The 15105-nt window shown below is 43.2% G+C and overlaps 1 protein-coding gene across 1 annotated transcript in view; it reads right to left on the bottom strand.

Moving 5' to 3' along the window:
• Positions 1-15105, bottom strand: part of RFC1 (replication factor C subunit 1) — a 765282-nt gene that overhangs the window by 331275 nt on the left and 418902 nt on the right. Inside the window, exons 11-12 of the mRNA XM_085642249.1 lie at positions 12792-12971; positions 632-736 (exon numbers count right to left, since the gene is read on the bottom strand). Coding sequence (XP_085498375.1) covers positions 632-736; positions 12792-12971 — 285 coding nt within the window. The remainder of the gene's footprint in view (positions 1-631; positions 737-12791; positions 12972-15105) is intronic.

Genomic DNA, 15105 nt, shown 5'->3' with positions numbered 1-15105 from the left:
CTGCAGCATTATGTTATCAACCGATGATATACTTCTAGTTAAATAAGAAGGCAGTAAGAAAATAGCAAAACTAAGTAGTAGCAAAAACAAATCCATATGACTCAGCAAGCAAACCATTAATTGAGAATAGATGCCAGAAAAATGTAGGGAACGCTATGTGGGTGTGGTTGGGCTTTCAGGTGGCCTTTAACTCTTAACTTAATAAGTCAAACCACAGTCCTGGTTCTAAGCCAATAAAACAAGGTATTAAAGTCTGCAGTGAAAAAAGCCAACACACAAGTGCTTATTTGTATGGACATGTACAACATTTTTGCCTAACTCTTTAAATGTTAGAGGGATAAATATGTACACAGATTTTTAATGACTCATGAATACTATACCAAAAATACTAGCCACTGCCTTAATACATAATGAAAAAAAAGAAATGATTGCAGCAGGAAATGTGTGAAAGCAGGCGTGTCAGAACCATGAATGCTGTATTCTCATTCCACTGCACATATTTTTTTTTTTTTTTTTTTTTACAAAAAAGGTAACTCCAATCTAGTTGGATCTCCATTACATTGTGATTTTTGCACACAAATAACCTTTAACATAATATTCTAATGAATACTGAGCACGTTTTTCTACAAACCTCAGCTTCAGCTTTTACTTCATATTTGGACCTTTGACCAGGTGTGGTACGTATCAAATTGAACAGTCCATCTTCATCAATTACTCTTGTGCCAAAACTCTCCGCCTGCAAGAGAGGAACAATTAAATACTTCTCTAACGTTTTCAAAATATTTAAGTAATGTCCAAGAAGGTAATTTGAAAGTGCACATGACTGAAAATGCAAGGAAAACTGGGTTAACAAATGATGACATGAAAATTGTGTGTGATATTTTCAGATTGGGTTAGGGTTATCTACTCTCTGGACTTGACTAAGACAAGATGAAGGTCATATATTTTTTATCTTAATATATATATAGCATAGCTGGACTAATAAAAGTGGGAGGACACTTTACGTTTAACAGTAATAGAAACAGAACGTTAAGTGTGTGTATTGTGTGACTGAGTAGGAGAGACTGAGTGTATGTGAATGGGTAAATGTGAGGGTGGCTGAGCGTTTATGCTTGAATATTTGTGGGTGCTTGCAGGTAAGTGTGTGAAGTTGACTGTTAATTAGAGCATATGTGTGTGAATGAGTATTACAGTGACAGAGTGGGTGATTGTGTGTGAGAATATATGAGTTAGTGTGGCTGAGTTTATGTGCGAGTTTGAATGGGTCACTATATTTGTCCATGAATGGCTGGACGGGAGTGGGTGAGAGTCTACGAGTGACTGAGGATGGGGGGGGGGGGGGGGGTGTGTGTGTGTGTGTGTGTGTGTGTGTGTGTGTGTGTGTGTGTGTGTGTGTGAGAGAGTGTGAGAGAGTGTGAGAGAGTGTGAGAGAGTGTGAGAGAGAGAGAGAGAGAGAGTGTGAGAGAGTGTGAGAGAGTGTGAGAGAGAGAGAGAGAGAGAGAGAGAGAGAGAGAGAGAGAGAGAGAGAGAGAGAGAGAGAGAGAGAGAGAGAGAGAGAGAGAGAGAGAGAGAGAGAGAGAGAGAGAGAGAGAGAGAGAGAGAGAGAGAGAGAGAGAGAGAGAGAGAGAGAGAGAGAGAGAGAGAGAGAGAGAGAGAGAGAGAGAGAGAGAGAGAGAGAGAGAGAGAGAGAGAGTGTGTGTGTCCCCGTGAGTGTGTATGTGTCCGAGTGTGTGATTGAAGTGTGTAGATCAGTGAGTGTGGTTAAATGTATATTGGTGCATGTGTGAGGGTAAATGTGTGTATCTAACTGTGAAGTTAAATTTGTAATGGTAGATTGGCGAATGCCTCACTGTGAGTGGGTGAATGTATAAGGGTAAATGTGGGTGAGTTTGAATGGTTCAATGTATTAACTGAATGGCTGAGTGCGAGTCGTAGTGACTGGGGGAGTATGGCTGGAAGTGTGTGAGGGCAAGTCAGTGTATGAGTGGATGTACATGTGTGGGTGAGTGAGTGCAATTGAATATCTCAGTGCTGCTGAGCATGCATGTATATGAGTGAGTTTGTATTGATTAAAGGATGCGACTATTAATGGCTGTGTCAGTGGTTAAGGATTACAGGGAGTCTACGGAGGAGAGTGACTAGGTTTTGGTGAATATGTGTGGATGAGTGACAACTGCAGGTTACTATACATGGGTCAGTGTATGTGAGAGAGTATATGTGGGTGTTTGGTTTTTAATTTGTTTAAAAGTTGCAATTTACAACAAGACGTAGATTGGGATTGTCGGTATTTCCAAATTCAAAGATTAATATTTCTTTTTAAACAATGTTTTCTTTTCTAACTTCTTTACTCCTTCCTCTGTCTTTGTTCTCAGCCACTCTCCCTTTGATTCATGATCTCCGTTTATGCCCCTTTACATTAAATGTCACTAGCCTCTTTTGATGTGAAACTCCGAAACCTTCTCTACAATATAGCTTCTTAAACTGAAGATTGTTCACAAAATTGCAGCCACATGCTCTCTAATTTCATGCATAATCGTGAATTTAGCACGCTGATTTATTGTTTTTCCTTTTTTGTAATTTCAACACCTTTGAGTGACTGTTTATTCACCTTGTTACCAATGTCTGACCACTGCGACAATGCAAAATTCAAGTTATTACATTTGTAACAATTGAGAAGGGAAAACAATAATAAAAAAAAGGGGAAGGGGTTTCTTTAGTCGATCACATTTCAAATGGTATTAACTAAACTTTTCAGTTTCTAGGTTGCAATTCTGAAGGAGGAAATACCAATAACATTCAATTGTTATATGTCCACCCAGCATATATTTCGAACACCTACACCTCACAAACTACTAAAGGGATTTACACTAAACAATGAAGAGTTCTACTTTCATTTCATGTTTGGTGTAAATTTATTTGACATTTTCTACCATAGCAGAGAAAAACTTCTTCTCTTAAATGGCAAATATACGTTTCGGGCCTCCCTGGGCCCCTCCACGCCCTCTTAACATTTTTCGCCGTGCATGGGTCTGCATGCAACTCACCATGTTTTATTTGAAGTGTCCAAAGTTTTGTGCTGCGTATTCAGTTATTATAAATCAGAAAATATGGATTTTCACTGGAAAGGGCAGCTCAACTACAACTCAAGTCACCATCTCCTACTGTTTAACATACATATATTTGAATATTCAATTAAAAAGCGGTTAAGGGTTAGTTGCAATGCACACCATAATTTAACCATCACCATGCTTTGCCGTTAGTGGCTAGCCTTTCTTTCAAGCGCTTTTGGCAAATGTGTGTACTCAGCATGGTGTGGGGGGTCCATAAATGGTGAATTTCAGGGACTTGTTCAGGTTTGTGTGCACTGAACCATAATGGATGTTTAACTGTGGATACTCTATAACACATCAAAGTATTGGGAAATCCCAATGACTTAAGGGGTAAGAGAGGCAGGATTGTGTAGAGTATATCCTCCCATACAAACTATATGCACAAAAAATACTCTAACAGATCTGAGAGGAGATCTAACAAGATAAAGGAAGAGGGGGAGAAATGAGAACTCCTAAGATAAGGTTGTGCCTAATACAACCGTGGTCGTGGGGAAACTAAGTATTTCTTTAAGTTACCCTCACACACCCTAGTGGTGTCATGCTTCATCATCGGGTCACCCAGACCCGATGGATGTATGTCAACTGCCAGGTCGCGAAAGCCGAGGACCAGAACCAAACAGGTAGCAGGCAGGGCGACCGATCTTAAATAAGACCGCCCAATCTGGCCTTCTGGTCCTGTGAGATTCAGTCAACCTCCCCGATTTGGATGGAGCCTGGCAGTTGACATACATCCACTCTTAATCAAATCACGTGGAGCAGCTACTCTGCCCTCACCATACTGACAGGATAGGGACACCCCATCACGAGTAATTTCACTCACATAGGGGAGTTACTTTTTTGCCCTGAAGAAAGTCCTGGACCATTTTTTGGCCCCTTTTTGGACTGAAACATGTCGGCACTAGGGTCCTAGGACCATAATACTCCTAAAAGACCCATTTTATTTATTTTAACTACCCAGACAGACCCAAGAATAAAGGGATACTGGGGATCTGCCTGCGGTATTTTATCTAGTTAACTCCCTCTGCCGTAAAACATATTAAAAGCACTCCCAACACTGTGGTCGAGCCCACCCGGACTTCTAGGGGTCTGGGTGACCCGATGATGAAGCATGACACCACTAGGGTGTGTGAGGGTAACTTAAAGAAATACTTAGTTTCCCCACGACCACGGTTGTATTAGGCACAACCTTATCTTAGGAGTTCTCATTTCGCCCCCTCTTCCTTTATCTTGTTAGATCTCCTCTCATAACTGTGGATACTGCATTTAATTTATATTTTTGAAGTGGTGTGTTGCATTCAAGTGCAAATACTCATTCAGCGCTGCTGAAGAACTATAGTAACAGTTAAATAACTTTTTTCTTCATCAGCATTGAATCACATAAATGAATAAAGACTACAAGAGTAGAATGAACATATATATATATATATATGTATATATATACATAGATATCTATCTATATTTACACACGTTTAATAAGAAATTGCTTAATACTGTTTCTCCCACTGCTAAGTGTTCAACTTCTTGTTGATACTATAATGCTTGTAGAAGATAGGAGTTTTCCATGGTGATACACTGTATACGTCTTTAAAGCTCATTCCAGGAAATAGAGCCATTGGAACAGCTAGTTGTCTAGTTGAATGAGACTGTGACAATCATAGGCTTACCCATTTTCTCATGAGTTAGAATAATGCAAGAAACCAACCCTTAAGCAAGAGTCTTTTCATGCTTCAAAAATGACAAATTACCAAGTTAACTTTCGAAAACTTTCTGCATGTTTTAAATAAGATTTGATACATCTCTTGATGTCCAAGGAACGCAAATACCTTTCAATGAAATTGTTGGGGGAAAAAATTGGAAATACAATGTGTTAAATGGAACTATTAAGCTTTTTTCAGAATGAAATGCGGATTTGTGTCAAGAATCACTTGGTTATGTTCGAGGAAGCACGTGCCACAGAGATACTACCTCCGAACCAGCACAAGCTACAATTATAGTCATATCCAAGAAAAGCCAGGATATGGAGGACTGCAGCTCTTACTTAATACTGAAGTTAAAATCTTAGCGAAAATTTTGGCCCTCCACCTGGTCATCTCCACATTGATACACCGGGACCAAACAGGCTTTATGCCCGACCGGAGGACCCAACTGAAGCTGTTTGGCTGTCTGCAGTACACCAAGTATATAGCGGAACCCAGGGCAGTGTTACCTTTAGATGCAATGTGAGAGTTCAACACACTAGAGTGGCCCTATTTGAGAGCGATTATGACCCGTATGGGCTTCGGACCTGTTTTTTTTTTTACCTCGGTGGGCCTGCTGTGTAACTCCCCACTGGCCAGAGTCCACATGAACTGGACCCTTCCCACTCGGTTGGGGGCGATCAGGCAGGGATGCCCGCAGTCTCCAATGATTTTCGCTCTGGTGCTCGAGAACTTCCGTGCTGAATTCATTAACAGTCCCTGATACGTGGACTTTGGTGGGACGGTACATGGGAGAATCATATATCCTTCTATGCAGATAATGTCCTTCTCTACCAGGCAGACCCGGAACTCACTCTGGATCGCCTTCTGCAGGTACTGGAACTATTTAGGAGGAACTTGGGTTTCCATATTAACTGGGAGAAATACACTCTGCATCCCTAATCTGGCAACACAGATCTTAGGCGCCCCAGGCATCAGATTCACATAGGCCCTAGGAGCTTTAAATACCTGAGCATTTATGTCACCAGGGATAGGGAGGAATTCTACTGGGACAATATGAACACAATCCTGGGGAAATTCCAACAGGACGTTAAACATTGGTGTAGCATCCCACTGTCATTCCTGGAATGCTAAAAATGATCTTCCTTTCAAAATTCACATACGCCTGTGAGAAAGTGGCTCTGTATATACTGTTCCCAAATAGGTTCAGGGTGTACAGAGTCCACAGTCCCCAGAGGTTTGGCAGAGCTAAAGTTAGATATAACCTTACTCTCTAAAGTGGTAGCTTGGTCGAGCAGTAAGGCAGTATCAGAGGACAGTGTAAAGCATTTGTTGCACACACTCAGTCAGCAAATGGTCTCACACACTCAATAACTGAACTCTAGGCCAATGGTTTATATATAAAAAATATATGCTTGTTTTATTTTAGAACCAACAATAGGTATCAAAATATACTTTCTCAGAATGAGATGCTTTAGATAAATCCTTTTGCAATATGCAATTGGCTTTTGTAGAAAGTTACCGGTTGTTGCAACAGGCAACACAATTTTAAACACAATAATGCATTGAGTTCAATGGATGTTTCAAGTTATTTGCAATAGATTACTTTCAGGATTACTTTCGTAATTCCAGGACTGGATCCTAGATTCAGTCCTGGGTCAGTTCTTAGGAACAAGTGATAAAAGTCGACTTAGTTACTGTTATGGTTTGTAGACAATATTTTGCTATTTTAAGAGTTGACACTTGGAAAATACTTCACAGAAAACGGTCAATGATTCCCTATGGAAGAAAATTCAAGTTGCAGGTATAGTATGTTCTCTTTACTTTTGTAATCCAGTACTGGGTACTTAGACTCAGTACTGGGACCTCTAACTAAAACAGGCAAGTAATTACGTTTTGACAGTTTGTACGATTTTTAAAGAATATTTGTAGTTTGCAAAAATCGACACAGAAGAAATTTCACAGAAAACCAGTCAATGATTTCCTATGGAAGAAATCTGGGTTACTGGTAAGTACGGTTGTGAATATTTTTCAGGGTCAGTGCTGGGCACCAAGATCCAGCACTGGGAGCTCACCTAATAGCAGGTGAGTATTTTCGTTTTCGTTACATGGCTGATTTTTGGTGAATATTTTAAGTTTTGAAAAGTCCACACTTAGAAGAAATTTCAGGAAAAACCAGTCAATGTTACCCTTAGATAAATTTCAGGAAAAACCAGTCAATGTTACCCTATGGAGAAAATTGAGTTATCGGCTTTCAGGTAAGTACTCGATTGGCCAAGTTTAGGTTCTGGGCACAGACTCAGGGGTCTCCCAGAGTCAGGTAGGTACAGTTGTTACACCCTCAGCTGCACAGGGGCAGCTGGGTGCAGAGTGAGTTAGGCCCAATGTTATCCTATGGGAGGCAGGGGGGCCTTGGTTGGTGGCTGCTGACTAGCAGGCCACGCGGCTGTGGGAGCTGGGCTCCTGGTCACTTGCTCAGGGCAAATGGGTAAGTAGATGTTACACTGCCAGGGCCACTCGGGCGGCTGGGTGCAGGGTGCTTTTGATCCTTCGGGCGCTCAATTGATTTCAATGGGAAAGCTCCAGTTTAGAAAAAGACTGCAAGCTCGGGGACGAAGATTCTTCAGGTGCCACCACCACTTCGAGAGGTAAGTTGGGTAGTTGGAGGATAGGCAGGTACCCAGGAGTTGGGCACAGGGGGCCGCAGGGAGCAGGGTGCAGGGGTGCCTTTTGGTGTCAGGAAATCTTACCCTCTGTTGATCGCGGTTGGGGGGGGTACCTGGTTCTGAGGCTGCAGGCGTCGTCAGGAGGGAAGTCCTTGGGTGCCGGACTCGGGGTCACAGTCGCCGTGGGGTCGTCCTCGTGGTCTTTGTTCACTCCGGCACAGGCCAGGCTTGGCGGGTGCAGAGTGGGAAGGGTTCGCGGTTCCGGGCTGATGTCAGGGATTAGAAGCATATTTTGAGTAGAGCCTCTACTCATGGGAGTCCCAGGGGCTTAGAGCCAAAAGGTAGCCAGGTCCTCTGGGGTTTGTGAGGTTGCTGGCCACAAGAGATGCCGGGTTGTAGCAGGAGCAGGTTCGAGGGTCGACAGGCCGGTAGGGCTGGGGCCAAAGCAGTTGGTGTCTTCCTCTTCTTAGCAGCTGCAGGGCAGGTCTTTTTTCTTCTTGCTCTTCTCTGTATTTCGGAATCTGGAATCTGGGGAAGGAAGGTTCAGGGTGCCCCTAAATACTAGATTTAGGGGCGTTACAGGTAGGTAAAGGGAAGGGACCAATGGTTCCCTGTCCTGGGGTGGGTACACCCCCTATTCTGCCACTCTACTGTGGGAGGGGATCAGTAGCCTAGTCCTGATTGGGTAGGGCCTCCCATCTTCAAGATGGCGAGCGCCCGGAGATGTGCTTCACCTCGCCTCCCCACCTGAGTGGTGGGGTTGGCAGGCTGGCACATCCCCTGTCCTTATTTGGGGTTTCCGGCCAAGCTTCCCGCCAGAGTGGGGGTTGCAAGTGGCCTGGGGAAGCTCACAGAGGCGGCATGCCTTTGAAGCTTCCCCCTGCCCATCCTGGGGGAGGAAATCTAGCACCTCGCCCAGGATGTGCAGTGTTGCAGGCCCAGGAGAGCAGGGGCTCTCCTACCCAGGGGGTCCAGCAACATGTCTGCTGTGTGGCAGCCTCTCAGACCAGACGTGGATTGTAGGTTAGGTTTCAGGTGGCCTCTCTAAGATCCCCTCTGGGGTGCTTGGTACATTAAATCCCACACTGGCATCAGTGTTGGTTTAATGTGCTGAGCAGTTTGATACCAAAGAGAGAGGGGGGGGGGAGGGGGGGGGAAGAGGGCGGCCTAGCCCTACCGGACTTACAAGCATACTATTGGGTCTCACACCTTGTGGTCATTAACAATTGGGCCTCCGCCCTGCTGGACAAGCCATTCTTGAGGGTTGACAGACACCTGGCGGCGATACAGAAGCGGATCGGCAGGACCGCACTTCTGTAGACCACGTCAGGTGGCTCTTCGAGCCTGGAATAGAACACCGGGGCATCTCTAAGAATAGCTTCTTGACAAGGGAAACCCCTGTGTGGAATAACAACCTGCTTCATGTCGCAGCCAAACTGTGCAGCTTTAGGAAATGGGACGTAATTGGTATCAGTAAGCCAGGAGACTGTGGGAGGAGGTTGGACCCAAAACCCCGTAAGATCTTTAGGAGGAATTTCAACGGGAACGCTTGGAGGCATTTAAATACATAGAGCTGCGCCATGCCTTAGCGGCTCATGTCACAAGGGAGGCTTCCCTAGCAGATGCATCCCCCATGGTGGACAGTGCTTTCAGAAGTGAATCCAGGTAAAGTGATATCTACTAAAACATTATTCACAACACTCTAGCCCCCATGGAGGATCTCAGGAAGAAATGAGAGGTAAACCTGGCCCTTCCGAAGATGGTGACTGGGAAAGAAGCATTGCCTGTGCCTAGGGAAGTGGCCATACATGCTGGGTTCAGGCTGGTGCATCTAACGATCTAGCACAGGGAATACTTAACTAGGATACTGCTGGCAAGGATTGGCTGTGTAGAGACAGATTGCAGCTTGCGAAATTGCGGCCTACGGAGTACTGTCATGTACACATTCTGGGCATACCCAGCGATACAACGCTTCTGGCTGGCAATGGAACAGTGCCTTACAGATATAACTGTATCTACAAAAACTATGTTTCACTTGGGATAAGCTCAGCTAATGGGGGATTGGGCATATGTATATGAATGAAAACACATCATAATTAAAACTATGGGTAAGCTTAACACACAGGTACCCCAAAGCAAAATACATCTGTAATCCCAAACACAAATAAGAAAAAGAATACACATTTATTCCCTTAGTCTAAGCACATGACCAATAAAGAGTAATTACTTAAAAATGTATAGTTTAGAGAATTGAGGAATTAGTCGCAAAAAGAATTTTAATCAAAAAACGCTGCGTGGAAGCAACACAATGGATACTGATAAGACTATACAGAGCAATAGGTTGCCATAAATTTCAATAATTTAAACATTAGAGACCCATTCATTGATTTTGACAATAGAAATAGAATTATAGTATGTGAATGTACCAAATCATTCAACATTCAATTTGCCACATCACCATTTTCAATGATAGTTGTGCGTCGCCACCATTAGTATGCCTGTTTATTTCTCAGATTCACTCCAATCACATGGAAATTAAAAACTTGTGGTGTGTGTAGGCACACGCATGCATGTACCTAGGCATCCAACACACACACTTCGGATGTGGACAGATGGTCGTACTCAGCGTGGTTATTTGTGGCAACTAGTATTGTTTCTCCTTTCTTCTGTTATTCTGTTCCCTTCTTTTCTCCTTCTCTTCTAGCCGGCACAGGGTTACATATGTTGTAACCCATATAAATTCTCAGGCATAGCCCTTATGTCCTGATAATGATCCCTATATCTAACTAAGGGATCGAAACATCGTTGATTATGGTACGTGTGATTCAAATGCTAAAAGTGTTCAGTAATACATGTGAGCATTGGTACTTTGTTTGTGACTTAACCAATGTGCTCTCAATTTTGTCACATGTATATGTCTGAGCTTGGAAGCTTTATGTGAACTTAATTTTGATATTTTCCCCACTGCATTGTTTTTATCTCACTTTCATAAACATAAATGCGTATTCCATTTGGATATCATGCGGAGATTTCATTGTATCTCTATGTATAACTGATTTGTGACATTTCTCCATTAAGGGACCGCTGTTCCTTTAGAAATTCATATACCCTTGGTCCCTTAATACCCACGGGTCTCCCTTGTTCCTTAAAAATATATAGGTCTTTATTGTGGGCAGTTGAAATTTCAACATTTGTGTGGCTGTGAGAACAACCACAGCAAAAGAGGCACTCACCTCTGAAGGGGGCCGTGATAGGTAGCCCAACTCTGTTTCATGAGAAGAATACAGGCCACTAACCTTCTGTGGTGCTGCACCTTGATTATCTGATAAAGGAACATTGTCTGGGCCCGGACCCTGTCAAGGAACCATTGGAGAGGGGGACACCTTCGGAGCAAGCAGACAGATATGGCCTTCAGCACAGGTGTGGAGGTATGAGCTGGCACCAGTCATGAGCCGGACTGGAGCCCAACGGGGTCAGTCAGCACTGGGGCAAGCCCAGCCAGTGGAAATCTGCTGGTGACCTCCTGTGGTTTAATTGGGCCTGAAGGTGCTGCAGATGGAACGGGCCTTACTCGGGAAAGCTTCTATTTACTGCTCTGTGAAAAACCCCCCCAAAGAACCCTGAACATGCAGAGACCAGCCTCAGGACAGGCTCAGAGTCAGGTGACGGAGCAGGGATGCATCCTTTAAGGTCAACTGCGGACCTTCACCTCAGAGACAGAGCGATGGGAAGAGTCTAGCTTCTTGAGTTTATGGCGAACCTTGACTTTTGACACCACCTTACCCAAGGATAGCAACTCTGAGCAGGATTGGATCCTGGAATGGGAGTGTCCCCACAACTTGGAATCCATGGTTTGAAGCAGGATATGCCCCACGACGTACAGTTTTACCTCTTGCTCCCCGGTGGCCTTTGGGTGTATCAGGGAGCATTTGGTGCATGTCTTAGTCTAGCACCACAAGAATATGTTGTGTGGATATCGTAACCAATATTTGCTTCCTGCAGACGTGCTGTGGTTTGGATCCTGTGGTCTTCGGGAGAGACATTTTCCTAGCACACAGTCTTGATTTTGGACTTAAAGTGGGAGTGTGGAGCTCTGGATCTACATTGAATGTGGCAGAAAGAAAGGAACGGATGCCAGGGAAGATAGGTAGCACCTTTATTTAGCTCCACGCCATCACTTGCGGAAGAAATGTGAAGAAAAAGCAGAGTCTGGTAGCCTCAGCTATAAGCAAGCAGAGGCATTTATTAGGAAGTGTTCTCCTACCTGAATCATTTTAAGTTGATACTGAATTACCCATGTGATCTCGAAAGCAAATGCAGTGCACCGCTTTGATTTCTGTTAGGGTATCACAACTTGGGGCGCTTGGAGTTTAAGAAATCGTGCTCAAAGGACTGCATTGAAGCGTTCTTTGAACATAAAGTGATAAGTGTAGCTGTATTCATTTGCTGCTAAATAAACATTTGCACATCTGCTGCTCACTTGAACTATTTTGGTACTATCTCAGCACAACTGATATTTGCTTATTTGAAGCCTTCTTCAAAGACAAGTAAAGATTTCAGTCCGCTAACTGAAATCAGTTGTAACATATCAGGCAGGCACATTTTGAAACACAGATGAAGCCAGTATTAAAATTATGGAATTAAAATGGGAAAAAAAAGAATGAAGAGTAATTTTTAAACACAAATATATAAAAGACACTCCTGGTTAAAAACATACGCTAACCAGCAACTGAAACCTGGTAAAAGCTTCAGCCTTCAATGGTCACCTGAGACATGGGAACGGGAAAAGGCAAGGTAAATATATAGGAGAAACTGAGGAGAACCTATAGAAGAATCGCCATGTTCACTGTTTGTGAATAGGGTATTGTTAACAGGATAAAAGGATTTTATAATTCCTGCCACAATCAGGAGAGGAAGCAAAAGCCACACAAAAAAAAACGGTCCTAGGATGCTTGTTTCCAGTCCAGGGAGGACTTGGCCTGGCAGTTCGGGCTGGACTGTTCCCATTGGGCACAGGGTTAAGACTGATTTGCATATGGCTGGCTCCAAACTGGAATCGCATGGTGAGCAAAAAAACTATGGATTTAGGCCCAGATCTCTGTACTGGGGTGAATGTATGACATCCATTCTGTCCATCAATAGTTCTTTTTACAATCAGGAGAGGAGGCACAAGTGCAGAACTTAAGTTCAGAACTGAACACCTGTGTACAGAAATAATCACAGCAGCAGGAAGAGGCAACATATACTATCAAGACACCGATAGTGATCACCAGGTGACAAATATGAGCAATACTGTAGAAAAAAAGAGACTTGTGTACCTTTTCTCTCTTTGACTCCCCACCGTCCCGGCCCATAACCAAGTAGTTTGTCTTCTTGCTGACATTGCCAGTAACTTTTCCTCCATAGCGCTCTACCAGGGATTTAGCTTCATCTCTTTCAATTGATTCAAGTACTCCGGTGATAACGAAAGTCATACCTTCTAAGCAGTTTTCGCCTCCCTATTATCAAACATCGATCACATATAAACAGTCAAATTTCAACACAATACATTCTGTACAGAAAAAAACTCTATTTTTAAGGGCAGAGAGAAATACATTTAAGAACTGCCAAACAATGGAGCAATGTGTATGTGGCTCCATCGAGTTTATAGCGCATCAATCATACCTGGATAATTCCACCTTTTTGATTTTCTTCAAAAGTAGAAAAAGTAGAATCTTGATTAAGCAGCAACATGTATTTCGCTGATCAACTCATTTGTGCATGTTATGTAATTCTTTTTCAGCTATGAAGAAGCAAAGGTTTATGATTGGGGAGTGTAAAGGGCTTATGGAGAAGTGGGGCATTTTGTGTTTTCGTTTGTTGCGAAAAGGTCTATCTCTAGAAATCCTCATTTGCGAAAGTATGGTTGAAGAACACTGGGGCGGTTTCCCATTCTTGGACTTGTTGTGATCTGCTCAGAAAGTCCGCAATCTGATTGCTTGTTCCTGGGACATGTTCTGCTGGTATATATGAATCTTGTTGTGTATTGCTAACCTCCATATTTTTTTAGCTAGGTGAGATAATTGGAGAGAGTGTCTCCCCCATTCTTGTAAATATATTGCTGACATACTGTCTGTTCAAATAAGGACAACGTTGTGTTGCAGGTTTATTTGGAAGGCTTTAATCGATAGATGAACAACTTGCAGCTCTAGGTGACAGGGTGGCAGTAGAAGCAGGCAGAGTGCAACGCTAGTGCTGATGGGAAATTCGAGATGGCATTAGTGGATGATATCAAAAGCTGTCCCTGCTGGGAAATGTTTGAAGCAGGCGCTGGTGGGCGATGTGAGAAGCTAGTGCTGGTGGGCAGTATGACTAGCTGGCCCTGGTGGGCAGGATGAGATGGTGGCCCTGTCGAGCCGTGTGAGAACTTGTATGATACTCTGGCAGGCAGTATGAGAAGCCTGGCCTGGCGGGCACTATGAGAAGCACTAAATGGTAAGCACTATGAGAAGCATGTCCTAGTGGGCAGTATGGGATGTTGGGTCTGTTGGGTAGTATGAGAAGCTTTACCTTTTGGCCACTGTGAGAACCTGACACTGGTGGCCATTGGACTAGCTGGTGGGAACTATGAAATTACCCTATTTCTCACTCTATACCTCTATCAATATCTCCTCTACATTCACTCTCTCATTCATCCCAAACCCCATACCACTATGATCTCCAAAATAACCCTTTATAGCCTCTCCCCTCCTCTACCCCTCCTTGCATCATCTGGACACCTCTTATACTATACCGATCCCCCAAATCACGCCTTTCTAAACTCTTACCTCTGACTCTTCACCTCCACATCCCTTTTTCCTCATCCCAAGCCTCCTCCTACTACTATGACCTCCAAAACAAACAAACAAAAAGTCTTAATCCTTCACTCTTCTATCCCTCCACTATCCTTTCCAATCAAAATAACAGACTAACATTTCCACTTTTCAAATTTCATATTTCACTATACTAATTCGCCACTAATCCTTTATGGGTTCCAGAGTAGCAAACTACTCGTCGAAAAAGCGCTTCAACACCTATCAGCGGTAGCAAGCACTATATAAATGCAAACCTTTTTCCCTCTTCTCTCCTTCCGCTACCCTTCTCTATCCAAAACACTTAATAACATATCCACCACTCAAATTACTTTCATATTTCACTATACTAATTTTCAAAATTAATGCTTTATGGGTTTCGGAGTAGCTTGCTACTCACCAGAAAGCACTTCAACACCCCATCAGGGTTAACAAGCGCTATATAAATGCAAACCTTTTACCATCTTCTATCCTCCGCTATCCTTCTCAATCCAAATAACTGACTGATATCCACTACCCAAATTACTTTCATATTTTACTATACTAATTCAACACTAATCCTTTATGGATTACAAAAGACAAAAAAAAACACAGCAGCAGACCAAAGTCAAGCACATTAAATTCCACCAGTTTCATATATTTCGCACAAGTGCAACTACTCCCGGCACCTGCTGCTGGGGGATGTCAGTCATTAGAGAAAGTTCACAAGAAAGGAAGGTGCACTCTGATTGAAGTCAGTCAGGAGACATGCGTTATCCGAAAATCTTCTCTTTATTAACGTAGTTTGTTTTAAAAACCGGCA

This window comes from Triturus cristatus, chromosome 2_2, assembly GCF_964204655.1.
Source record: "Triturus cristatus chromosome 2_2, aTriCri1.1, whole genome shotgun sequence".
Lineage (NCBI taxonomy): Eukaryota > Metazoa > Chordata > Amphibia > Caudata > Salamandridae > Triturus > Triturus cristatus.
This window is presented reverse-complemented; position numbering and strand designations above follow the sequence as displayed.